This window comes from Salmo salar, chromosome 22 (assembly GCF_965601325.2).
Source record: "Salmo salar chromosome 22, fSalSal1, whole genome shotgun sequence".
NCBI classification, from domain to species: domain Eukaryota; kingdom Metazoa; phylum Chordata; class Actinopteri; order Salmoniformes; family Salmonidae; genus Salmo; species Salmo salar.
In genome coordinates this window covers 21998216-22024827 of record NC_138312.1, presented here as the reverse complement: position 1 = coordinate 22024827, position 26612 = coordinate 21998216, and the positions used below count along the sequence as shown (strand labels likewise).

The 26612-nt window shown below is 43.5% G+C and overlaps 1 protein-coding gene across 6 annotated transcripts in view; it reads right to left on the bottom strand.

The window, feature by feature from the left end:
- The window catches only part of LOC106582941 (calcium-dependent secretion activator 1), a 184478-nt gene that overhangs the window by 81729 nt on the left and 76137 nt on the right, over window positions 1-26612 (bottom strand). For all 6 annotated transcript variants that reach the window (XM_082967427.1, XM_045705168.2, XM_082967426.1 and 3 more), the window contains exons 5-6: window positions 26176-26409; window positions 23466-23587 (exon numbers count right to left, since the gene is read on the bottom strand). In XM_082967427.1, coding sequence (XP_082823553.1) covers window positions 23466-23587; window positions 26176-26409 — 356 coding nt within the window. The remainder of the gene's footprint in view (window positions 1-23465; window positions 23588-26175; window positions 26410-26612) is intronic.

Genomic DNA, 26612 nt, shown 5'->3' with positions numbered 1-26612 from the left:
AGGTCTTGGCTGATTGTGGCCACTCATGAGTTAATATAGCCAGGACTGGCTTCACGTTCAAAATACTAAGCATGTTCACTACAGTTCTCTCTGCCTGCGGTGGGGGAGCACTGATACGGCAGAATGAAGACTAGTCTGTCCATCTCACTCTTTCACCCTCTCCATCGCCCTCTCTCCGCACTTAAACTGTACGTATTTCAATCATTTTGCATGGTATAAAACGACCTGCTCTAAATGAAACACAGTATCCATGACAGACCCCACCAATGCCCTGCAAGCAGCTCCACATATGACCCATTAACAACAACCTATCAGGCTTGAAGTCCAGCATCTGTTGAATTGCTGCTTTCCATCAACATGACCCACATCCCTCCAGCCCAGTAGCCACTGTACTGGAGCCTTGGCAGGGAACACTTTGTGACACAGTGTTACAATGCCTCTGAATCATAAGCCCTGTGAGTCATGTGTAATACATTGGGCTCTGCCACTAGAGTAGTGTGAGGAGTAGTGTGTAAGGGCTCACCAGTTGACTCACCACAGAACGGCCTGTCACACATGCACACGTTCCAAGTCAACAACAACAACTCTGGTGGTATTAGCCTATGTATGAGTCATGGAGAGAAGACTGCAATCTATTTCCCTGGGGTTTTTCCTCTGTTTGTCTTGTCAGAGCAGATTGCACTGGCAGAGTGCCGACTCTGCAATATTGACACCAATTGAGAGGGAAAAGCTAATTTAATATAATGAATTACAGGAGCGTAATATTGCATGGATTTAAACAGAACAAACTGAATATTCTCCAGATGGTTTTAATTGTGTAGTATTTAACAGCATACATTTACATACAATTAAATGTCTGTAAATATGTGTTTTAAGCAAAGTAGGTGTCCAAATCCTGGTAATTCTGTTTTTACATACCACCTGTAGATGGCAGTCTAAGAGCTTGCAGAAATATGTAGGTACTTTCACTCAAACCATGAAAAGGAAAAACCAAGGAAGCCAACATCATTTCATCCATGCTCGAAAGAATAAGAAAAGATGTTAGTGCAAAGTGATAAAAAGTGATTAACAAATGCCTTCATCAGTGCTGTACAAATCCATTAGGAGAAGACACAGCTGTTGTTCGTAGGAGGCGCAACAGGTCAGGTGCAAGCAACTGGTTAAATAGATACCGGCGAATAGGGAAACAAAGGTCTCTTCTCAATGATATCTGTCCATTTTGTACTTCTTCTACATATTTCCTGTATACAGTATTTGCCCCCGGCCCAGTTTTTCAAAAGTTGTCTTATTGGATTTCGGCAATCAGATAGGATTAAATGATAGCACTGGGTTTTTCAAAACTGAAAACAGATTCTGATCCTCCGAATAGGGATAAGGATTTAGTCATCCAATCTGACCTTTAATCAGGATTGTATTGAGCTTGTTCTTGATCACACTGGAACGGTGGATTCAGAGTGGATTTAGAAAGGTGAAATGCATTACAACCACAACACTTCAATGTAACTAAGGTGAGAAAGTAAAAAAAACGTTGTTAGATCTGAAAATCAAAGGTTAAATATGTTAAATTGACTGCAGTAGGTACGTGGTAAGTTGTTATATTGAGAAGTGTCAAACAAATGCATCTACTTAATTCTTGTAACATCTGCTTCCAACTCACACTCTCAAACACGTAGATCCCCTGAACGCAGCTCACTTTCCAGCCCACTTTCCAGCTCACACTCTCAAACACATAGATCCCCTGAACGCAGCTCACTCTCCAGATCCCAATCGCCTGAATTCTGATCACCTGTTCAGTCACCTGTATGTCAATATCACACACTATTTAGTTTAGTTCGTTGCACCCCGTCATTGTGAGGTATTGTTTGTTTTGTGACACACTTCTATTCGGAGCTCTGTTTTTCCTGTAATTTAATCCTCCCGTGTATGATAGTTTTTGCCTGTCTCACTAACGATGCCTTTTGCCTATTCCCTGCCTGTACTTTAGCCTATCGGATTTCCTGTTATCAACCTATTGCCTGATCTCCCGAATGACGTTACTAGCCTTTGGCCCTGCCTGTACTATTGCCTTTTTGGACCCCCTGTGTATGACCTTCTGCCTGCTCCTGGACCCAGCTACCTGCCTCCTCCTGTGGTCCTTTAATAATAAACACCTGCTGTGCCCTGCGCTTGAAACCAGCTCTCTGTCTCCCATCGTGTTCATTACAATTCTAAGTGATATGCAAGCTATATTATTTTTTATCAAGTTACCTTTATTCAAGTAGTTTACTTTATTTCTGTTTGCCAATGAGCATGTAGAAGTAGTACGACAATCTGTCTAGTAGATGGCAAGGTGTAGGCCTGTTCAAAGCAAAAAAATCCAGATTCTGTGATCTTGATATTGTGGTATCTGGATAAGAATGATCCTATCTGATTATTTTCTCAAAAACCATCTCAAAAACAGCCAGATTGATTTGATCCTGATTAGCAACAAAGAGGATTACAGAATCCAAATCATTCTGATCCAGATACAAATGTGAACATTTTGGCTGTCATTTTGGCTAAACAAAATGCTAACATAACTCACCAAGTACAGTAGATGGCAATATAGATACTTATCCAAACCACTGAAAATCTGGATTCTGTGATCTTGATATTGAGGTATCTGGATCAGAATGATCTTATCTGATTATTTTTTGAAAAAACCTCAAAAAACAGCCAGATCAATCTGATCCTGGATAACAAAAATTTTATAATTAGAGAATCATTCTGATCCCCCCCCCCCCCCCCCCTCAAAAATGTTTAGAAAAACCGGCCCCTGATGATTCCCAATTCGGCAGTAACTAACTAACACGTTCAGTACAAATAAAACAGCGTGTAATGTTCAATTAAATGGAAAGAATGCGGTTTTGAATTACCTTTTCAAAAACTGGGAGGAGTTTAGTTGTGGGTTGAGGAACGCTTCAGCGTAGCCGTTGCCCTTTAAAGCGCAACTGAAGGCAATAGAGTACCACAGTATGAGTCGTAATACCCATAAAACCTAGAGGTCGAACAGAGAAAGGGTTCCAATAATTTTTCCTATAGGTGATTTTAAAAACACTTAATAAGGTATGTGTTTCGTGTAGGCTTACCCTGGCGTAATGTTTGTTAACCATGTAAATCTCTCTGGTTATGCCTGGTTATTCTTCAAAAGTGCTTTCCTCACCATCACCTTAAATAAGCATGCCAATTTAAAAAAAATTGAACCAGAAACAGATAAAACCTTGGTTCACTCCAGACCTGACTGCCCTTGACGAGCACAAAAACATCCTGTGGCGTACTGCATTAGCATCGAATAGCCCCCGCGATATGCAACTTTTCAGGGAAGTTAGGAACCAATATACACAGGCAGTTAGGAAAGCAAAGGCTAGCTTTTTGTATCCTGTAGCACAAACTCCAAAAAGTTCTGGGACACTGTAAAGTCCATGGAGAATAAGAGCACCTCCTCCCAGCTGCCCACTTCACTGAGGCTAGAAAACACTGTCACCACCGATAAATCCACGATAATTGACAATTTCAATAAGCATTTCTTTCTCCTTCACCCAAATCCAGATAGCTGATGTTCTGAAAGAGTGTCAAAATCTGGACCCCTACAAATCAGCTGGGCTAGACAATCTGGACCCTCTATATTCTAAAATTATCAGCCGTAATTCTTGCAACCCCTATCACTAGCCTGTACTCTTTCGTATCGTCTAAGATCCCCAAAGATTGGAAAGCTGCCGCGGTCATCCCCCTCTTCAAAGGGGGAGACACTCTAGACCCAAACTGCTACAGACCTACATCTATCCTACCCTGCCTTTCTAAAGTCTTCAAAAGCCAAGTTAACAAACAGATCACCGGACATTTCGAATCCCACCGTACCTTCTCGGCTATGTAATCTGGTTTCAGAGCTGGTCATGGGTGCACCTCAGCCACGCTCAAGGTCCTAAATGATATCATAACCGCCATCGATAAGAGACAATACTGTGCAGCTGTATTCACCGACCTGGCCAAGGCTTTCGACTCTGTCAATCACCACATTTTTATTGGCAGATTCAACAGCCTTGGTTTCTCAAATGACAGCCTCGCCTGGTTCAACAACTACTTCTCAGACAGAGTTCAGCGTGTCAAATCGGAGGACCTGTTGTCCAAACCTCTGGCAGTCTCTATGGGGGTGCCACAGGGTTAAATTCTCGGGCCGACTCTCTTCTCTGTATATATCAATGATGTTGCTCTTGCTGCTGGTGATTCTCTGATCCACCTCTACGCAGACGACACAATTCTGTATACTTCTGGCACTTCTTTGGACACTGTGTTAACTAACCTCCAGACAAGATTAAATGCCATACAACTCTCCTTCCGTGGCCTCCAACTGCTCTTAAATGCAAGTAAAACTAAATGCATGCTCTTCAACCGATCGCTGCCCGCACCTGCCCGCCCGTCCAGCATCACTACTCTGGACGGTTCTGACTTAGAATATGTGGACAACTATAAATACCTAGGTGTCTGTTTAGACTGTAAACTCTCCTTTCAGACTCACATTAAGCATCTCCAATCCAAAATTAAATCTAGAATCGGCTCCCTATTTCACAACAAAGCATCCTTCACTCATGCTGCCAAACATACCCTCGTAAAACTGACTATCCTACCGATCTTTGACTTCGGCGATGTCAATTACAAAATAGCCTCCAACACTCTACTCAGCAAATTGGATGCAGTCTATCACAGTGCCATCCGTTTTGTCACCAAAGTCCCATACACTACCCACCACTGCGACCTGTATGCTTTCGTTGGCTGGCCCTCGCTTCATATTCGTCGCCAAACCCACTGGTTCCAGGTCATCTATAAGTCTTTGCTAGGTAAAGCCCCGCCTTATCTCAGCTCACTGGTCACCATAGCAGCACCCACCCGTAGCACACGCTCCAGCAGGTTTTTTTCACTGGTCACCCCCAAAGCCAATTCCTCCTTTGGCCGCCTTTCCTTCCAGTTCTCTGCTGCCAATGACTGGAATGAATTGCAAAAATCACTGAAGCCGGACACTCATATCTCCCTCACTAGCTTTAAGCACCAGCTGTCAGAGCAGCTCACAGATCACTGCACCTGTACATAGCCCATCTGTAAATAGCCCATCCAACTACTTCATCCCCATACTGTTATTTATTTATTTTGCTCCTTTGTACCCCAGTATCTCAACTTGCACATTCATCTTCTGCACATCTATCACTTCAGTTTTTAATTGCAATATTGTAATTATTTTGCCACTATGGCCTATTTATTGCCTTACCTCCCTTATCCTACCTCATTTGCACACACTGTATATAGACTTGTTCTATTGTATTATTGACTGTATGTTTGTTTATTCACATGTGTAACTCTGTGTTGTTGTTTGTGTCGCACTGCTTTGCTTTATCTTGGCCAGGTCACAGTCGTAAATGAGAACTTGTTCTCAACTAGCCCTCCTGGTTAACCTCTCTTGGGTAGGGGGCAGTATTTTCAAGTCCGGATGAAAAGCATGCCTAAAGTAAACTGCCTGTTACTCAGGCCCAGAAGCTAGGATATGCATATAATTAACTGATATGGCAGGCGAAACCCCGAGGACAAACCATCCCAAACATTTACTGGCTTTGTTCCTATGGTGTCTCATGGGCGACAAACATCTAACTGCCACATCGAACCACACCAGTGGAGGCTCCTCGGAACCGGAAGGGGAGAACCATCCTCCTCAGTGAATTTCATAAAAACAACATTCGTGAAAAACATTTTAAAAAGTGATCCTTTTTAGATAAAACTATACTAAATATATTCACATCACCAAATAACCTCTTGACGGTCGCCTAGGATAGGGGGCGCTACAGCGATTTTTGAAAAAGATTTGTGCCCATTTTAAACGGCCTCGTACTCAAACTCAGAAGCTAGGATATGCATATAATTAATACTTGTGGATAGAAAACACCCTAAAGTTTCTAAAACTGTTTGAATGGTGTCTGTGAGTATAACAGAACTCATATGGCAGTCAAAACCCCGAGACCGATCGTAACAGGATGTGGAATTCTGAATTGCGGACTCAACTTCATCACTTTGCCTATAAATCACACCGTGAGCAATGGTTCATTGAGCACTTCCTATTGCTTCCACTAGATGTCCCCAGTCTTTACAAAGTGGTTTGAGTCTCCTACTGTGAAAACTGACTGAATGAGACGCTGTGGAAAGTGGTCACATGAGGAGTGCCATCACCATTATGACGCCGGCGCCCCTGGCTACCCTCCCCTTTCGAAACGTTTTGAAAGACAATGCAATCGTCCCCCTTGAATCTTATTGGAGCTCTGGTTGAAAAAGGCCCTAAAGATTTATGTTATACAACGTTTGACATGTTTGAACGAACCTAAAAAATTAAAAAAAGCATTTTATTGAAAGAGGAGTCCCGCGGCCGACGGAACTTTTGGTGCAGCCTTCAGAACGCGCTAACAAGAACAAGCTATTGGGACGTAAAGGATTAACTTTTTCGAACGAAAATACATTTGTTGTGGACCTGGGATTCCTGGAAGTGCTTTCTGATGAAGATAATCAAAGGTAAGGGATTATTGACAATAGTATACAAGAGTAGATTTGATATGCGATTGTTCCAAGATGGCGCTGACCTGTAACGGTAGCCTATTTTTCTGAGTATCGCATCCCCTTTTATCGCAAAGTGTGATTACCCAGTAAAGTTATTTTTAAATCTGGCATTGCAGGTGCTTTCAAGAGATGCTAATCTATAAATCTTAGAATGACAATATTACATTTTAAAAATGTTTTTGAATAGTAATTTAGTAAATTGTAGCGCTGTTTCACCGGACGCATTTGAGGGAAAGTAGTTAGTCAACGTTACGCGCCAATGTAAAATGCTGTTTTTATATATAAATATGAACTTTATCGAACAAAAGAATGCATGTATTGTGTAACATAATGTCCTAGGAGTGTCATTTGATGAAGATTGTCAAAGGTTAGTGCTGCATTTAGCTGTTTTTTGGTTATTTGTGATGCATGTGGTTGGTCGGAAAATGGCTACGTGGCTACTTTTACGATATATTCCTCTAACGTAATCTAATGTTTTGCTTTTGCTGTAAAGCCTTTTTGAAATCGGACGACGTGGTTCGATTCAGGAGAGGTGTATCTATAAAACGATATAACATAGTCCTATATTTGAAAAAAAAAATTAAAAACATTTGTTATGCTAATGGCGATAGGATTTTTTGCTGGAGCCCGACCAGGGTATAATTCATTAAAACACACTGTTTTGCAATGAAGATCTACAGTAGCCTCAACAGCACTCTGTAGGGTAGCAACATGGGGTAGCCAGAGGACAGCTAGCTTCCGTCCTCCTCTTGATACATTGACTTCAATACAAAACCTAGGAGGCTCATGTTTCTCACCCCCTTCCATAGACTTACACAGTAATTATGACAACTTCCGGAGGATGCCCTCAACCTATCAGAGCTCTTGCAGCATGAACTGACATGTTGTCCACCCAATCAAAGGATCAGAGAATTAATTTAGTACTGAACACATACGCTACAGCTAGCTTGCACTGCTGATCATAAAATGTGGTGAGTAGTTGACTCAAAGAAAGAGAAAGACAATAGTTGAACAGTTTTCAACAAATTAATTTATTCAAAAATAAAGGAGAAGCAAGAGACAGAGTTTTTATTTTTTCAATTTCAGTTTCACTTACTTAGCTAGCAAATGCAGCTGGCTAGTTTAGCCTACTAAAACACCCGGCTCAAACAGAGGGATGCTATGTTAGCTAGTTGGCAATGACTATCCAATACAACACTGGAACTCATCCAAGTCAAGGATTAAACTGCTTACTGACTATACACTAACTTTACTGCATGATTGTAGCAGGTTTACTAACTCATTAGTTCTATTAGCTATGTTGACTAGGACGTTACTTCAGCTAATATGGGGACAATGATGTAGGCTGTGTGTAGTGGTTATGACATGGTTTAGCTTGTGCATTGAAGCCCACAAACGAAGGGAAAAGGAGAGAGGAGGAGACTGCATAGAGGTGAGAAGGAATACAACGTGGTTGCTATGAAAGTGAACCGTGTTTACGCGTAATCAGGGGTGTATTCATTCCACCGATTTTGTTGAAAAGCGTTTAAACGGAAGCAAATGAAACAAGGATAAAAATACCTGAATTTGTCCAATAGAAACTCTCGTTTGCAACTGTTGAACTAATGATTACTCCGTAGATAAGCTAGATGCAGGCAAGACTGTGCAAGGAGGTATTGAATGTGTCACTGTCTGTCCATGTGTCACTGTCCGTCACCTCATATTGTTCTCTCAACCTGTGTGCATCTACATTGTAAACTTTCATTCAAACTCTAGGTTGTAGCAACCTCATGATGGGTATAAGGAAAATTCAAGTATCAAGACTGAAAACAAATTTTTATTTATAAGCAGAGAAACACATGCGGAATCTATGCATTCAGTCACTCACATCACTCATTGCTTCATGCCAGACCCTGCCACACCCACCAAACGGAGCAAACTTTCAAGAACGGTTTGGGGAAACGTGTCATTCCGTACAACCGCCACGCAACATAGCAAACGTTTAATCGAACTGAACACATCCCAGGTGTGTCGCAGCCTAGCAGGCGGCGTAGTGGTGTCGATGTACTCTTGAGCAAGGCACTTAACCCTAATTTGCTCCAGGGGTACTGTATTACCATGGCTAACCCTGTAAAACAACACATTTCACTGCACCTAGGGAAAGGGTATACCTAGTCAGTTGCACAACTGAATGCGTTCAACAGAAACGTGTAATGTGGCAATTGCTGTTTCATTGTAGCCTGAGAGTAGACCAATTATTTATTCATACACTAGATGACTGACGGGGTGCTGTTTTGAAGCCACCGTGCCTCCATCTTGGCACTTCCCCACCATAGTAAAAAAATATTTTGGAAGCTATGGAAATGCATTTATTATTGTGTACATTTGTTTTTGAACGATTATTCTATTACAGACACCTTAAAGGGATACCTCGGGATTTTGGCCATGAGGCCCTTTATCTACTTCCCCAGAGTCAGATGAACTCGTGGATTCCATTTGCATGTCTCTGTGTCCATTATGAAGGAAGTTAGAGGTAGTTTCATGAGCCAATGCTAACTAGCGTTAGCACAATGACTGGAAGTCTATAGTATCTGCTGCTAGCAGATACCATAGATGTCCAGTCATTGCGCTAACTCTAGTTAGCAATTGCCCTAGTGTTAGTTTGGTACCGCTTGCCATGCTTACTTACAAGCCCTTAAACAACAATGCAGTTTCAAGAAGAAAAAAGTGTTAAGAAAGTATTTACTAAAATAAAATAAACTGAAGAAATAAGTAAATAAAAATGTATTAAAAAAATATAGAAAAATAACAAATAATTAAGGAGCAACAATAAAATAACAGTAGCGAGGCTATATACTGTCCTCACATCAACAACAAAAAATACTTAAATACAGGTAATTTTGTCCTTGAAACATTTAATTGAAATACTGTAGAATTCCATTTATTCCTATGGAGTGCCAAAATGGTTGGCTTCAAAGCCTTTCATTGGTCATTACATAGCATCAGCAACACAGGGTTTATATACATCATTGGCACAGACCCTCGCACTTGCTTTCTAGCTTGCATCAATAAAGTCTGGATTACATTCAAAATATCATAAAAGGACATTACATAATGTATGTTGCTTTCAGAAAATGACAGATATAAATTGATGTCAGGATCACAGTATGTATTCCTCATTATAATGTGCCTGAGATGAGCACACTAACAGCAGCGTATGTGACGAGTGAAAAAAGTTAGTGCAAAAAGGATCAATGAAGATACACTGAACAAAAATATCAACACAACATGTAATGAGCTGAAATAAAAGATCCCAGAAATGTCCCATATGTACAAAAATATTATTTCTCTAAAATGTTGTGCACACATTTGTTTACATCCCTGATAGTGAGCAGTTCTCCTTTGCAGAGATAATCCATCCAACTGACAGGTGTGGATGATTAAACATCATGATCATTACACAAGTGCACCTTGTGCTGGGGACAATAACAAATTGTGCAGTTTTGTCACACAACACAATGCCACAGACGTCTCAAGTTTTGAGGGAGCGTGCAGTTGGCATGCTGTCTGCAGGAATGTCCACCAGAGCTGTTGCCAGAGAAATGGATGTTAAGTTCGCTACCATAAGCCACCTCCAACATCATTTTAGAGAATTTGGCAGTACATCCAACCGGCCTAACAACCCCAGACCACGTGTTTGGTGTTTTGTGGGTGAGCAGTTTGCTGATGTCAACATTGTTAACAGAGTGCCCCATGGTGGTGTTGGTGTTACGGTATGGGCAGGCATAAGCTACGGACAACGAACACCATTGCATTTTATCAATGGCAATTTTAATGCACAGAGATACCGTGACAAGATCCTGAGGCCCATTGTCGTGCCATTCATCCACCGCCATCACCTCATGTTTCAGCATGATAATGCACGGCCCCATGTCGCAAGGATCTGTTCACAATTCCTGGAAGCTGAAAATGTCCAAGTTCTTCCATGGCCTGCATACTCACCAGACATGTCACCCATTGAGCATTTTTGGGATGCTCTGGATCGATATGTACGACATCGTGTTCCAGTTCCTGCCAATATTCAGAAAGTTTTCACAGCCATTGAAGAGGAGTGGGACAACATTCCACAGGCCACAATCAACAGCCTGAGCAACTCTATGCGAAGGAGATGTGTCGTGCTGCATGAGGCAAATGGTGGTCACACCAGATACTGACTGGTTTTCTGATCCACGCCCTATCTTTCTTTCAAGGTATCTGTGACCAACAGATGCATATCTGTATTCCCAGGCATGTGAAATCCATAGATTAGGGCCTAATGTATTTATTGCAAATTATTGATTTCCTTATATGAACTGTAACTTAGTAAAATCTTTGACTTTGTTGCATGTTGCGTTTTATATTTTTGTTCAGTATAGTTAAATAGTTAACCAAATAGCTACCTGGACTTCTTATTTAGCAGTCTTATGGCTTGGGGGTACAGTAGAAGCTGTTCAGGGTCCTGTTGCTTCCAGACTTGGTGCATTGGTACTGCTTGCCATGCGGTAGCAGAGAGAACAGTCTATGACTTGGGTGGCTGGAGTCTTTGAAAATGTTTAGGGCTTTCCTCTGACACTGCCTGATATATCTAGGGATGAGTGTATGTCTAAGCCTGGCTCGTGGCTCAGATGTGAGGCCTGGTGATGGTTTGAGTCATGTTTGAGCCTCAGTAGCCATGAGCACAGGCCTGGGGCATTCCTATGGAACTTAGTATTGATGTAAATCTCAGCTCAACCACACGAGCGGAGCAGCACAACATAGTACAGCACAGAGCTGGAGCCACAAACATACACACGTACTAATGATGTGCGGGTTGACTCCTAACCCAAAGATTTTTCTTTCATTATTTTAGGCTATCTGGTATTAGTGCATAAGCCTAAGCTTTGGGGCTTAACTGTACACGCACCAAATAGACTACACAGCCAATTGCCAAATAATGCTTTTGGGAACGGGCAGAAAAAGTTAACATCAATCCACAGAGGAAAAAAGGCCATTGTCAAAGTTCAATTCAGTAAGACTGTCACGTCCTGACCAGTAAAGGGGTTATTTGTTATATTAGTTTGGTCAGGACGTGGCAGGGGGTATTTGTTTAGAGTGTTTCAGGGTTTGTTGGGCTATGTGTTTTGTAGAGGGGTGTTTGTTTAGAGTGTTCCGGGGTTTTGGTTTATGTTCTATGTTCTAGTCTAGTCCCGTGTGGCTCAGTTGGTAGAGCATGGTGTTTGCAACGCCAGGGTTGTGGGTTCAAATCCCACGGGGGACCAGTACGGAGAAAAAAAAGTATTAAATGTATGCATTCACTACTGTAAGTCGCTCTGGATAACAGCATCTGCTAAAATGTAAATGTAAAATGTAGTCTTTCTATGTTTAGTTTATTGATTTGGCCTTCAATTGGAGGCAGCTGTTCCTCGTTGCCTCTGATTGAAGGTCCTATGTATAGGGGTGTTTTGGTAATGTGAATTGTGGGTAGTTATTTCCTGTTTAGTGTATGTAGCACCTGACGGGACTGTTTAGTGTCGTTCGTTCGTTTTTTTATACGTGTTTCTTTTGGTTTTTCCTTCTTTTATAATAAATAAGAAGATGAGTATACATTTTCCCGCTGCACCTTGGTCTACTCCATACGACGGCCGTTACAGAACTACCCACCACAAACGGACCAAGCAGCGGGGTAAGGAGCTGGAGAGGAATTATGTGGACTACAGGGAATTGTGGACATGGGAGGAGATTCTGGACGGGACTGGACCATGGCACCAGGCTGGTGAATACCGTCGCCCACCGGAGGAGATAGAGGCAGCCAAGGCAGAGCGGCGCCGGAATGAGGCGTTATACGCGCCGATTGGGAAGCACGAGAGGCACCCCCAATAATTTTTTGGGAGGGTGCACACGGGTAGTTTGGCTGGGCCAAGGGTGAGCCCTAAGCTAACTCCCTGTGCTTATTATGGGGAGCATATGGAGTGGAGAGCGCCGGAGTATGCGGAAGTGCGCACGATCACGCCCATGCGCACACACAGTCCGGTGCGAGCGATCCCAGCCCCTCGCAAGTGCCGTGCTAGAGTGGGCATCCAGCCTGGAAGGAGGATGCCTGCGCAGCGCATCTGGCCACCGGTGCGCCTCCTAGGACCAGGCTACCCTACGCCTGCTCTACGCACGGCAACCATCAGGCCTCTGCACAGCCCAGTTCGCCCTGTGCCAGCACTCCGCTCGTGCAGGGCTGCTATTACCATCCAGCCAGGACGGGTTGTGCAGGAGGTGCGCTCCAGACCTCCAGTGCTTACCCATGGCCCAGTGTATCCAGTTCCCGCTCCTCGCACTAGCCCTGAGGTGCGTGTCTCCAGTCTGGCGTGTCCAAAGCCAGCCCCATGCACCAGGCCTCCAGTGCGTCAGCCCAGTCCAGCTCGTCCTGCTCCTGCTCCTCGCACTAGCCCTGTGGTGCGTGGCCCTCGTCCAGAGCTTCCGGCAACAGTGCCTCGTCCAGAGCTTCCGGCAACAGTGCCCCATCCAGAGTGTCCGGCGACAGTGCCCCGTCCAGAGTGTCCGACGACAGTGCCCCGTCCAGAGTTTCCGGCGACAGTGCCCCGTAGAGAGACTGCCCACAGTCTGGAGCCGAGAGAGACGGCCCACAGTCAGGAACCGAGAGAGACGGCCCACAGTCAGGAACCAAGAGAGACGGCTCACAGTCAGGAACCGAGAGAGACGGCCCACAGTCCGGAATCGACGCAGCGAGAGTCGCCCTACCGTCCGGAATCGACGCAGCGAGAGTCGCCCTACAGTCCGGAATCGGCGCAGCGAGAGTCGCCCTACAGTCCGGAATAGGCGCAGCGAGAGTCGCCCTACAGTCCCGAATCGACGCAGCGAGAGTCGCTCTACAGTCCGGAATCGACACAGCGAGAGTCGCTCTACAGTCCGGAATCGATGCAGCGAGAGTCGCTCTACAGTCCGGAATCGGCGCAGCCAGAGTTGCCCTTCAGCCCGAGGTCTCCAGCAACGCGCATCAGCCCAGAGACTTCGAGAAGGGTAACAATTAATAAATATTTAGTGGGGGTGGACTGTTTAGTGTCGTTCGTTCGTTTTTTTACACGCGTTTCTTTTGGTTTTTCGTTCTTTTATAATAAATAAGACGATGAGTATACATTTTCCAGCTGCACCTTGGTCTACTCAATACGACGGCCATTACAAAGACAAAAGCTGTGAAAGGAGAGTTGAAAATAAAGAGAAGGGAGAAAGAAAAGCAATGTTTGGAAAATATGCTATAAGAGGATGAGAGCAGTGTTACGTTATGTTATGTTATGTGTGATGATTGTGAGGCGCTATACAAATTCCACAGTCACAAGATGGGACTTCAAATAGGCCGATGGCATGTCAAGGGAACTGTAGTTTAGATGGGTTAAACAGAAACTTAAATCTGGAAACTGACTCTAGGTCTATAACTCACATTGCCTAAATAAGAACTCCTGCAGCATTAACATTTCTTGCGATATCTCATCAGAAACATGTTGGGTCACTTTCACAGCTTTCTTTTTCCTTACAACCGGTCAAACTCATGTAATTTGGACATTTTGCACCAAAAATCTTTCCTGTTTTTTTTTTGTTGCTTCTCCCCAGTCCCGAAATGTCTTTGCTCAGCTAATGGTGACAATGATAACTTTACCAATGCCAACTAGATTGATGCATTCACTCTATCAATCTATTGCAGTATTCTGTCGAGAAAGGGTTTATTTAGTCATCTAGGGCCGACTCTCTTCTCTGTATATCAATGATGTTGCTCTTGCTGCTGGGGATTCTATGACCTCTACGCAGACGACACAATTCTGTATACTTCTAGCCCTTCTTTGGACACTGTGTTAACAAATCTCCAAACGAGCTTCAATGCCATACAATTCTCCTTCCATGGCCTCCAACTGCTCTTAAACGCTAGTAAAACTAAATGCATGCTCTTCAACTGATTGTTGCCCGCACCCATCCGCCCGACTAGCAACACTACTCTGGACGGTTCTGACTTAGAATATGTGGACAACTACAATACCTAGGTGTCTGGTTAGACTGTAACCTCTCCTTCCAGACTCACATTAAGCATCTCCAATCCAAAATTAAATCTAGAATCGGCTTCCTATTTCGCAACAAAGCATCCTTCACTCATGCTGCCAAACATACCCTCATAAAACTGACCATCCTACCAATCCTCGACTTCGCCGATGTCAATTACAAAATAGCCTCCAACACTCTACTCAGCAAACTGGATGTAGTCTATCACAGTGCTGTTTCGTCACCAAAGCCCTATATACTACCCATCACTGTGACCTGTATGCTCTCATTGGCTGGCCCTCACTACATATTAGTCGCCAAACTCACTGGCTCCAGGTCATCTATAAGTCTTTGCTCGGTAAAGCCCCGCCTTATCTCAGCTCACTGGTCACCATAGCAACACCCACCCGTAGCACGCGCTCCAGCAAGTATATCTCACTGGTCATCCCCAAAGCCAACGCTTCCTTTGGCCGCCTTTCCTTCCAGTTCTCTGCTGCCAATGACTGGAACAAATTGCAAAAATCACTGAAGCTGGAGTCTTATATCTCCCTCTCTAACTTTAAGCATCAGCTGTCAGAGCAGTTTACCGATTACTGTACCTGTACACAGCCAATCTGTAAATAGCACACCCAACTACCTCATCCCCATATTGTTATTTATCCTCTTGCTCTTTTGCACCCCAGTATCTCTACTTGAACATCCTCATCTGCACATCTATCACTCCAGTGTTAATGTTAAATTGTAATTATTTCGCCTCTATGGTCTATTTATTGCCTTACCTCCCTACTCTCCTACATTTACACACACTGTACATTGCTTTTTCTATTGTGTTACTGACTGTACGTTTGTTTGTGTGTAACTCTGTTTTTGTTTTTGTCGCACTGCTTTGCTTTATCTTGGCCAGGTCGCAGTTGAAAATGAGAACTTGTTCTCAACTGGCCTACCTGGTTAAACAAATGTGAAATAAAAAAAATAAAAAAAGAGAAAGAGAAGCTACATGTATCTAATTATCGACAAGTTGACTAACAAATAGCCTACCAAAATGTTGGAAATTATAAGCAGAAACATATCTCAATCAGGCAAAAAAAATCCTGCACCCCTGTCAAAAAGGCATAATGGGACCCATGTCATCCAAAAAGTTGCCTCAAGTTTGCCAAAACGCACCTGGAAGCACCTGTATGATCATCAAGACTCTTGGAAGAATGTTCTATGGACAGATGATTCAAAAGTATAACTTTTTGGATGACATGGGTCCATTATGCCTGCCGAAAACCAAACACTGCATTCCACAGTAAGAACCTCATACCAACGGTCAAGCATGGTGCTGGTAGTGCGGTAGTTTGAGGATGCTTTGCTGCCTCAGGATCTGGACGACTTGCCTTATTAGAAGGAACAATGAATTCTGCTCTATATCAGATAATTCTACAGGAGAATGTCAGGCCATCCGTCTGTGAGCTGGAGCTGAAGCTGAAGCACAGCTGGGTCATGCAGCAAGATAATGATCCAAAACGCACAATCAAGTCTACATGAAAATGGCTAAAAAGCAACAAATCTGAAGTTTTGGAATGGCCTAGTCAAAGTCCAGACATAATCCCAATTGAGTTTTTGCAGGAATTGAAATAAGCAGTTCATGCTTGAAAACCTACAAATGTTGCTTAATTACAGCAGTTCTGCATGGAAGAGTGGGCCAAAATTCCTCCACAGCAATGTGAGAGACTGATCAACAACTACAGAAAGTGTTTGGTTGGAGCCATTGCAGTTAAAGGTGGCACAACCAGTTCATTGCCGATTTCTGAGGGGGCGGCAGGAAGCCTAGTAGTCTAGTGGTTGGGCCAGTAACCGATAGGTTGCTGGATCGAATCCCAGAGCTGACAAGGTAAAAATCCGTTGTTCTGCCCCTGAAGAAGGCAGTTAACCCACTGTTCCCCGGTAGGCCGTCATTGTAAATAAGAATTTGTTCTTAACTGACTTGCCTAGTTAAATGAAGGTTAAATTTAAAAAAAGAACTTATCTTCTGCAACAGGGGTAACTCTGGGTCTTTCTTTCCTGTGTTGGTCCTCATAAGAGCCAATTTCATCATTGCACTTGATGGTTTTTGCGACTGCACTTTAAGAAACTTTCAAAGTTCTAGAAATTGACTGACCTTCATGTCTTAAAATAATGATGGACTGTCATTTCTCTTTGCTGATTTGAGCTGTTGGCTTTTACCAAATAGGAGTATCTTCTGTATAACACCCCAACCTTGTCACAACACAAATGATTGGCTCAAACGCGTCAAGAAGGATAGAAATTCCACAAATTAACTTTTAACAAGGCACACCTGTTAATTGAAATGCATTCCAGGTGACTGCCTCATGAAGCTGGTTGAGAGAATGCCAAGAGTGTGCAAAGCTGTCACCAAGGCAAAGGGTGGCTACTTTGAAGAATCTCAAATATAAAATATATTTTGAGAAATACTTTTTTGGTTACTACATGATTCTATATGTGTTATTTAATAGTTTTGATGTCTTCACTATTATTCTACAATGTAGAACAGTAAAAATAAAGAAAAACCCTTGTGTAGATGTCCAAAATTTCCTTGTTTTTGAAAGAAAAGCACATTTTTGGTCCATTAAAATAACATCAAATTGATGAGAAATACAGTGTAGACATTGTTAATGTTGTAAATGACTATTGTAGCTGGAAAGAGCTGATTTTTTATGGAATATCTACATAGGTGTACAGAGGCCCATTATAAGCAACCATCACTCCTGTGTTCCAATGGCACGTTGTGTTAGCCAGTCCAAGTTTATAATTTTAAAAGGCTAATTGATCATTAGAAAAGCCTTTTGCAATTATTAGCACAGCTGAAAACTGTGAAAACTACAAATTTCACCAGATTGGGTCTGCTGGATTGTTGGGATTCCCCCATGGGTTAGGGTGCTAACTCCCTGATCTGGTAACTCTTCCGAGAGGTCGCCAGTAAAATAAGGGAGTATGAACTAATTTTGAAAATGGTTTCAACAGTAACAGTATGTTGTTATGCTCTTTGACATTTGTCTTAGATATAAAGGTATTGAGAACATTGGAAATGTTTGCTTAGGTTAGTTATTGTTTTAGTTTACAATGGAGCCCCTAGTTCCACTCATCATACCTCTGTTACCTCCTTTGTCCCACCTCCCACACATGCGATGACCTCACCCATTATAACCCCAGGCACCCTCATTTGTTGACTTCTGTGATCGAAAAAGCCTTGGTTTCATGCATGTCAACATCAGAAGCCTCCTCCCTAAGTTCGTTTTACTCACTGCTTTTGCACACTCCGCCAACCCTAATGTCCTTGCCGTGTCCGAATCCTGGCTTAGGAAGGCCACCAAAAATTCTGAGATTTCCATACCCAACTAAAACATTTTTCGTCAAGATAGAACTGCCAAAGGGGGAGGAGTTAGCCTGCAAAGTTCTGTCATACTTTCCAGGTCTATAACCAAGCAGTTCGAACTTCTAATTAAAAAAAATTATTCTCTCCAGAAATAAGTCTCTCACTGTTGCCGCCTGCTATCGACCCCCCTCCGCTCCCAGCTGTGCCCTGGACACCATTTGTGAATTGATCGCCCCCCATCTAGCCTCAGAGTTCGTTCTGTTACAGTGGGGGGAAAAGTATTTCATCCCCTGCTGATTTTGTACGTTTGCCCACCTACAAAGAAATGATCAGTCTATAATTTTAATGGTAGGTTTATTTGAACAGTGAGAGACAGAATAACAACTAAAAAATCCAGAAAAACGCATGTCAAAAATGTTATAAATTGATTTGCATTTTAATGAGGGAAATAAGTATTTGACCCCCTCTCAATCAGAAAGATTTCTGGCTCCCAGGTGTCTTTTATACAGGTAACGAACTGAGATTAGGAGCACACTCTTAAAGGGAGTGCTCCTAACCGCAGCTTGTTACCTGTAAAAAAGAAACCTGTCCACCGAAGCAATCAATCAGATTCAAAACTCTCCACCATGGCCAAGACCAAAGAGCTCTCCAAGGATGTCAGGGACAAGATTGTAGACCTACACAAGACTGGAATGGGCTACAAGACCATCGCCAAGCAGCTTGGTGAGAAGGTGACAACATTTGGTGCAATTATTCGCAAATGGAAGAAACACAAAAGAACTGTCAATATCGCTCGGCCTGGGGCTCCATGCAAGATCTCACCTTGTGGGGTTGCAATGAGCATGAGAACGGTGAGGAATCAGCCCAGAACTACACAGGAGGATCTTGTCAATGATCTCAAGGCAGCTGGGACCATAGTCACCAAGAAAAAAATTGGTAACACACTACGCCGTGAAGGACTGAAATCCTGCAGCGCCCGCAAGGTCCCCCTGCTCAAGAATACATATACATGCCCGTCTGAAGTTTGCCAATGAACATCTGAATGATTCAGAGGACAACTGGTGAATGTGTTGTGGTCAGATGAGACCAAAATGGAGCACTTTGGCATCAACTCATCTCGCCGTGTTTGGAGGAGGAGGAATGCTGCCTATGACCCCAAGAACACCATCTCCACCATCAAACATGGAGGTGGAAACATTATGCTTTGGGGGTGTTTTTCTGCTAAGGGGACAGGACAACTTCACCGCATCAAAGGGACGATGGACGGGGCCATGTACCGTCAAATCCTGGGTGAGAACATCCTTCCTTCAGCCAGGGCATTGAAAATGGGTCGTGGATGGGAATTCCAGCATGACAATGACCCAAAACACACGGCCAAGGCAACAAAGGAGTGGCTCAAGAAGAAGCACATTAAGGTCCTGGAGTGGCCTAGCCAGTCTCCAGACCTTAATCCCAGAGAAAATCTGTGGAGGGAGCTGAAGGTTCGAGTTGCCAAACGTCAGCCTCGAAACCTTAATGACTTGGAGAAGATCTGCAAAAAGGAGTGGGACAAAATCCCTCCTGAGATGTGTGCAAACCTGATGGCCAACTACAAGAAACTGACCTCTGTGTCTGACCTCTGTGATTGCCAACAAGGGTTTTGCCACCAAATACAAAGTCATGTTTTGCAGAGGGGTCAAATACTTATTTCCCTCATTAAAATGCAAATCAATTTCATAATATTTTTGACATGCGTTTTTCTGGATATTTTTGTTGTTATTCTGTCTCTCACTGTTCAAATAAACCTACCATTAAAATTATAGACTGATCATTACTTTGTAAGTGGGCAAACGTACAAAATCAGCAGGGGATGAAATAATTTTTTCCCCCACTGTAGGTGACCTAAACTGGGATATGCTTAACACCCCGGCAGTCCTACAATTTAAGCTAGATGCCCTCAATCTCACACAAATCATCAAGGAACCCACCAGGTACAACCCCAAATCCGTAAACATGGGCACCCTCATAGACGTTATCCTGACCAACTTGCCCTCCAAATACACCTCTGCTGTTTTCAATCAGGATCTCAGCGATCACTGCCTCATTGCCTGTATCCGCTATGGGTCCGCGGTCAAACGACCACCCCTCATCACTGTCAAACACTCCCTAAAACACTTCTGCGAGCAGGCCTTTCTAATCAACCTGGCCCGGGTATCCTGGAAGGATATTGACCTCATCCCGTCAGTCGAGGATGCCTGGTCATTCTTTAAAAGTAATTTCCTCATCCTTCTTAGATAAGCATGCCCCGTTCAAAAAATGCAGAACTAAGAACAGATATAGCCCTTGGTTCACTCCAGGCTTGACTGCCCTTGACCAGCACAAAAACATCCTGTGGCGGACTGCAATAGCATCGAATTGTCCCCGTGATATGCAACTGTTCAGGGAAGTTAGGAACCAATATACGCAGTCAGTCAGGAAAGCAAAGGCTAGCTTTTTCAAGCAGATATTTGCATCCTGTAGCTCTAACTCCAAAAAGTTTTGGGACACTGTAAAGTCCATGGAGAACAAGAGCACCTCCTCCCAGCTGCCCACTGCACTGAGGCTAGGTAACACGGTCACCACCGATAAATCCATGATAATCAAAAATTTCAATAAGCATTTCTCAACGGCTGGCCATGCCTTCCTCCTGGCAACTCCAACCCCGGCCAACAGCTCCGCCCCCCCCCCCCCGCAGCTACTCGCCCAAGCCTCCCCAGCTTCTCCTTCACCCAAATCCAGATAGCAGATGTTCTGAAAGAGCTGCAAAACCTGGACCCGTACAAATCAGCTGGGTTAGACAATCTGGACCCTCTCTTTCTAAAACTATCCGCTGCCATTGTTGCAACCCCTATTACCAGTCTGTTCAACCTCTCTTTCGTATCGTCCGAGAACCCTAAAGATTGGAAAGCTGCCACGGTCATCCCTCTCTTCAAAGGGGGTGACACCCTAGACCCAAACTGTTACAGACCTATTTCCATCCTGCCCTGCCTATCCTATGTCAGGATATGTTATTGTTAGCCATCAGGGATCCTATGGGAGGGATCCTCTGCTTGGAGAAGAGACACAGTCTGGTACCAGTCACCATGACAGCCGTGAGTTGGGTAGGAGTGAGCACTTTGGGGCAGAGGTCAGGTCAGATGAAGTGAGGAAGAACAGATATCACTAAGGTTCTCTGTCTAGCAACATATGCATTGGCTGTTCAGATGTGTAGGAGGAGACTCAGCATAGGAGAAAGAGTTAATATGTGTGAATATGTCTTGATCGGTTCAGCTGTTAGATCCTTTGGGATGAATAAACTTGGTTTAAGCTTTCATAATGTCTTACTCTGATATTTAGAACCTAACATTCCTATGCAAAGTTCAACAGGAGACTGGCCATCTGTGCATCATGGAAGAGAAGGAATGGATCCCTTTTTTAAATGTACTCATCAGTGTTCCGTTATCCATGGCTGTCTGACCGAGATACTGTATCTAGCACAAATAAACACTACTCTGTTTCAGGAACAATTGAGGTTGAACTAAAGTTTCCACTGATCCACTCACAGATCCCATCAGCCTTCCACTGTGAGGAAGCAGGGCCAAAAATAGCCCCTTCTCTCTCTCCCATTCTCACACACACACGTTTTACTATGCTTGTGGGGACTAAAAATGTATTCCCATTTAAAATCCTAAATCCTTAACCTAGCCCAAACCCCAAACCCTAACCTTTTTTTTGTTTTATTTTTTAATTTTACCCGCAATTTTGATCTTGTTTCATCGCTGCAACTCCCCAACAGGCTTGGGACGCGAAGGTCGAGTCATGCCTCCTCCGAAACATGACCCACCAAACTGCGCTTCTTAACACCCGCCCACTTAACCCAGAAGCCAGCCGCACCAATGTGTCAGAGGAAAAAACATTCAACTGACGACTGAGTTCAGCCTGCAGGAGTCACTAGCGCGTGAAGAGCCAAGTAAAGCCCCCCGGCCAAACCCTCCCCTAACCCAGACGACACCAGTCCAATTGTGCGCCGCCCTGTGGGACTCCCGATCACGGCCAGTTGTGATACAGCACGGGATTGAACCCAGATCTGTAGTGATGCCTGTAGCACTGCGATGCAGTGCCTTAGACCGCTGCACCACTCGGGAGGCCCCAAACCTTAATTCTAACCCTAACCCTAATTGTAACCCTAACCCATTAGCTTGGACACAGTTTGATGTCAATGATAGGCACAGCTGCATCCCTTGCCAAAGTCTAGACAATATCTACTCTCTATCTCTGTGCACTCAGGGCACAGAGACTGATATAACTCTGACAGTAACAGATGACAGACCCACTGCGCCACATATTTCACACTAGGGTGTGTTACAGTAACAGTGTGACCCTAAAACTACAATCAACCAGCAACATCTGTTCACTCAGAACAAGGCCCTTGCCAAGATGAACACTTCTGAATGAGTATTGATGGCTAGGGTACAGGGTTACTGTTACAAACTGTTTTAGCTACTATAGCTCTAGTAGGGGATCTAGGACATACCATCCTGCTGTTCAAATCAGAGGGAGGGGAAGAGAGGAAATAGACTAAAAACAGATAAAGTATGTAGGAAAGATAATGGAGCTAATATATTTCTTAAATAATATAATCTTTGAGATCTAATAATCACCAAAATAAAAGCTAGACAGTCAGGGAGAATATATAATACCAAAAACAATTCATTCATTTTGAGTATTAATTTTATTATGTTTGAGTAAAATAATACAGCATAAGCCATGGCAAAATGTGTAGAATTGCAGGAAATCAGCTTCAAAACAGCAAAAATGTCTCTCAGCTCCATGGAGAAATTTGTACGGCAGAGAGAAGAGGGGAGGAGGAGGAGGAGGGAAGAGTGGTGATGAGCCCTGCATTATATATGAGGAAATAATTCCCTCTACTGACAATGATGAATTCATCATCTATATCAGGAAGAGATATGGATTATGAATTACTTACTCATCTCTGATACATCTGTGAGTATCCTTTATTAAAGCAAAGCAAATGTCTCAACACATCCACACGTCCCACCTCAGTCACCTGCTAGAGAACACAAGCAGTGGCGCAAGGTGCATGTTGGGTAATCAGTACAGCTCAGCGTCTACAACCTTGTTATGTGTGCCCTGATCACACTCGCACAGGCAATATCATTACCACATCATGCTGTGCAGCTACGGCCAGAACATGAGGCCACCCTACAGACCACCTAACAAGGACTCAGGACTTACTGCTCATGTTAACAATCTGTATCGGGTGCTGATAAATCTAAATGCAATTATGTAGTTCCTAACCTGATTAGCTAACATGACTTTGTTTAGATAAAAAACAATTAGAATGCACTGAACTTATTACCCAATTACTAGGTATTTATTCCTAAATAACGCTGTAATGTCATGTATGTGCACAGCATACGTGCATGTGTGTGTGTGTCACACTCACGTTGGTTTGGAGGCCTCGGCCTGGTCAGTCTGGAGCTTATGCCCCCCCTCCACCTCCATGGTGCAGTAGACGATCCGATTGGGCGCCAGCGACTTTAACCCCTGAACCTCCACAATCACCACCTGAGAGAAAAAGAAAAGCCGATCAAACACACACATTATATATATATACTGCTCAAAAAAATAAAGGGAACAAAAAAATAACACATCCTAGATCTGAATGAATGAAATAATCTTATTAAATACTTTTTCTTTACATAGTTGAATGTGCTGACAACAAAATCACACAAAAATAATCAATGGAAATCCAATTTATCAACCCATGGAGGTCTGGATTTGGAGTCACACTCAAAATGAAAGTGGAAAACCACACTGCAGGCTGATCCAACTTTGATGTAATGTCCTTAAAACAAGTCAAAATGAGGCTCAGTAGTGTGTGTGGCCCCCACGTGCCTGTATGACCTCCCTACAACGCCTGTGCATGCTCCTGATGAGGTGGCGGATGGTCTCCTGAGGGATCTCCTCCCAGACCTGGACTAAAGCATCCGCCAACTCCTGGACAGTCTGTGGTGCAACGTGGCGTTGGTGGATGGAGTGAGACATGATGTCCCAGATGTGCTCAATTGGATTCAGGTCTGGGGAACGGGCGGGCCAGTCCATAGCATCAATGCCTTCCTCTTGCAGGAACTGCTGACACACTCCAGCCACATGAGGTCTAGCATTGTCTTGCATTAGGAGGAACCCAGGGCCAACCGCACCAGCATATGGTCTCACAAGGGGTCTGAGGATCTCATCTCGGTACCTAATGGCAGTCAGGCTACCTCTGGCGAGCACATGGAGGGCTGTGCGGCCCCCCAAAGAAATGCCATCCCACACCATGACTGACCCACCTCCAAACCGGTCATGCTGGAGGATGTTGCAGGCAGCAGAACGTTCTCCACGGCGTCTCCAGACTCTGTCACGTCTGTCACATGTGCTCAGTGTGAACCTGCTTTCATCTGTGAAGAGCACAGGGCGCCAGTGGCGAATTTGCCAATCTTGGTGTTCTCTGGCAAATGCCAAACGTCCTGCACGGTGTTGGGCTGTAAGCACAACCCCCACCTGTGGACGTCGGGCCCTCATACCACCCTGAGAAGTGGTCTGTGGTCACCACCTGCAGAACCACTCCTTTATTTGTCTTGCTAATTGCATATAATTTCCACCTGTTGTCTATTCCATTTACACAACAGCATGTGAAATTTATTGTCAATCAGTGTTGCTTCCTAAGTGGATAGTTTGATTTCACAGAAGTGTGATTGACTTGGAGTTACATTGTGTTGTTTAAGTGTTCCCTTTATTTTTTTGAGCAGTGTATATATATATATATATATATATATATATATATATATATATATATATATATATATATATATATATATATATATATATCACTTATTTCCAACACACATCTGCTGCTACAAACTAGTTTCAGACACAAACACAAAATTACATTTAACAGTTAAATACACTGATTATACTATAAAGAAACATCTTCCTTGGTTTTTCACAGACATGGGCCGCCCAGATCAGCTCAGCCTCTCTGATCTACAGCCATGTCTCCTGAGACCAGCAGAATAGGGAGTGTAAAACATTACGACTGCTGCAACAAACATTTCTGAGGTATACGAGAGGGGAGGGACTATGTCCCATAGGACATTAATCATCAGAGCCTACAGTGCCTTCAGAAAGTATTCATACCACTTGACTTACAGTAGTCCACATTTTATTGTTTTACAACCTGAATTCAAAATGGATTAAATGTATAATTTCTCACCCATCTACACACAATACCCTATAATGACTAAGTGCTTGTGCTTAGCTCTATTAAGTTTCTTTTTATCCTCAAAAACTCCCTAGTCCTTGCTGATGACAAGCATACCCAAAACATGATGCAGCCAGCACCATCCTTGAAAATATGAAGAGTGGTACTCAGTGATGAGTTGTGTTCAATTTGCCTCAAACATAACTTTGTATTCAGGACAAAGTTAATTTCTTTGCCACATTCTTTGCAGTTTTACTTTAGTGCTTTTATTGCAAACAGGATGCATGTTTAGGAATATTTATGTTCTGTACAGGCTTCCTTCATTTCATGCTGTCATTTAGATTAGTATGGTACAGTAACTGCAGTACAATGTTGATCCATCCTCAGTTTTCTCCTGTCACAGCCATTAAACTCTGTAACTGTTTCAAAGTCACCATTGTCCTCATGGTGAAATCCCTGAGCAGTTTCCATCCTCTCCGGCAACTGAGTTAGGAAGGACACCTGTATCTTTGTAGTGACTGGGTGTATTGATACACCACCCAAAGTGTAATTAATAACTTCACCATGACCAAAGGAAAATTCAATGTCTGTCCACATTTTGTTTACTCATTTACCAATAGGTGCCCTTCTTTGCGAGGCATTGGAAAACCTGCCTGGTCTTTGTGGTCTGTGAATCTGAGTTTGAAATTCACTGCTCGATTGAGGGACCTTACAGGTATTTATGTGTGTGGGGTACAGAGATGAGGACATTCAAAAATCTTGTGATTCAAAAATGATGTGATGTGTTAAACACAATTTTACTCCTGAACTTATTTATGCTTGACATAACAAACGGGTTGAATATTTATTGACTCAAGACATTTCTGTGTCTCAGGCAGGCTGTGTGAGCTGCAGTGTTAACCAACCATACCTCCAGAGTGAAGGAGAGCACCACATCAGACTTGGACAGCGTGTTCTCGTCCTCCTGGCCCATGTCTATGATGGAGCTGTTGTGCCCTCGTTTGAGCTTCTGCAGTTTGAACTCTCCTCCCTTGGACACGGGCATGCTCTCCAGGTTAGCCATCAGCAGGTTCACTGAGGATCTAAGCTCCTCTATGAACATGGCCTCCATCTCTTTGGACACAAACTTGGGAAACTTGCCACCCTGTTAGACAGACGCACGCAAGCATACACACAGGGACGTACACACGCAGGAACACGATCACACACACGTCCATAGTGAAGTCTACAACCATAAAGTGTACAGTTTTTTTAAAAGAGGATGATTATTCATGCGTACTCCTGCCCTGAGTCTACCTCTGCTTTTACATTATTGAGGCTGTTTTGCTCATGTGAGGGCCTACGGTT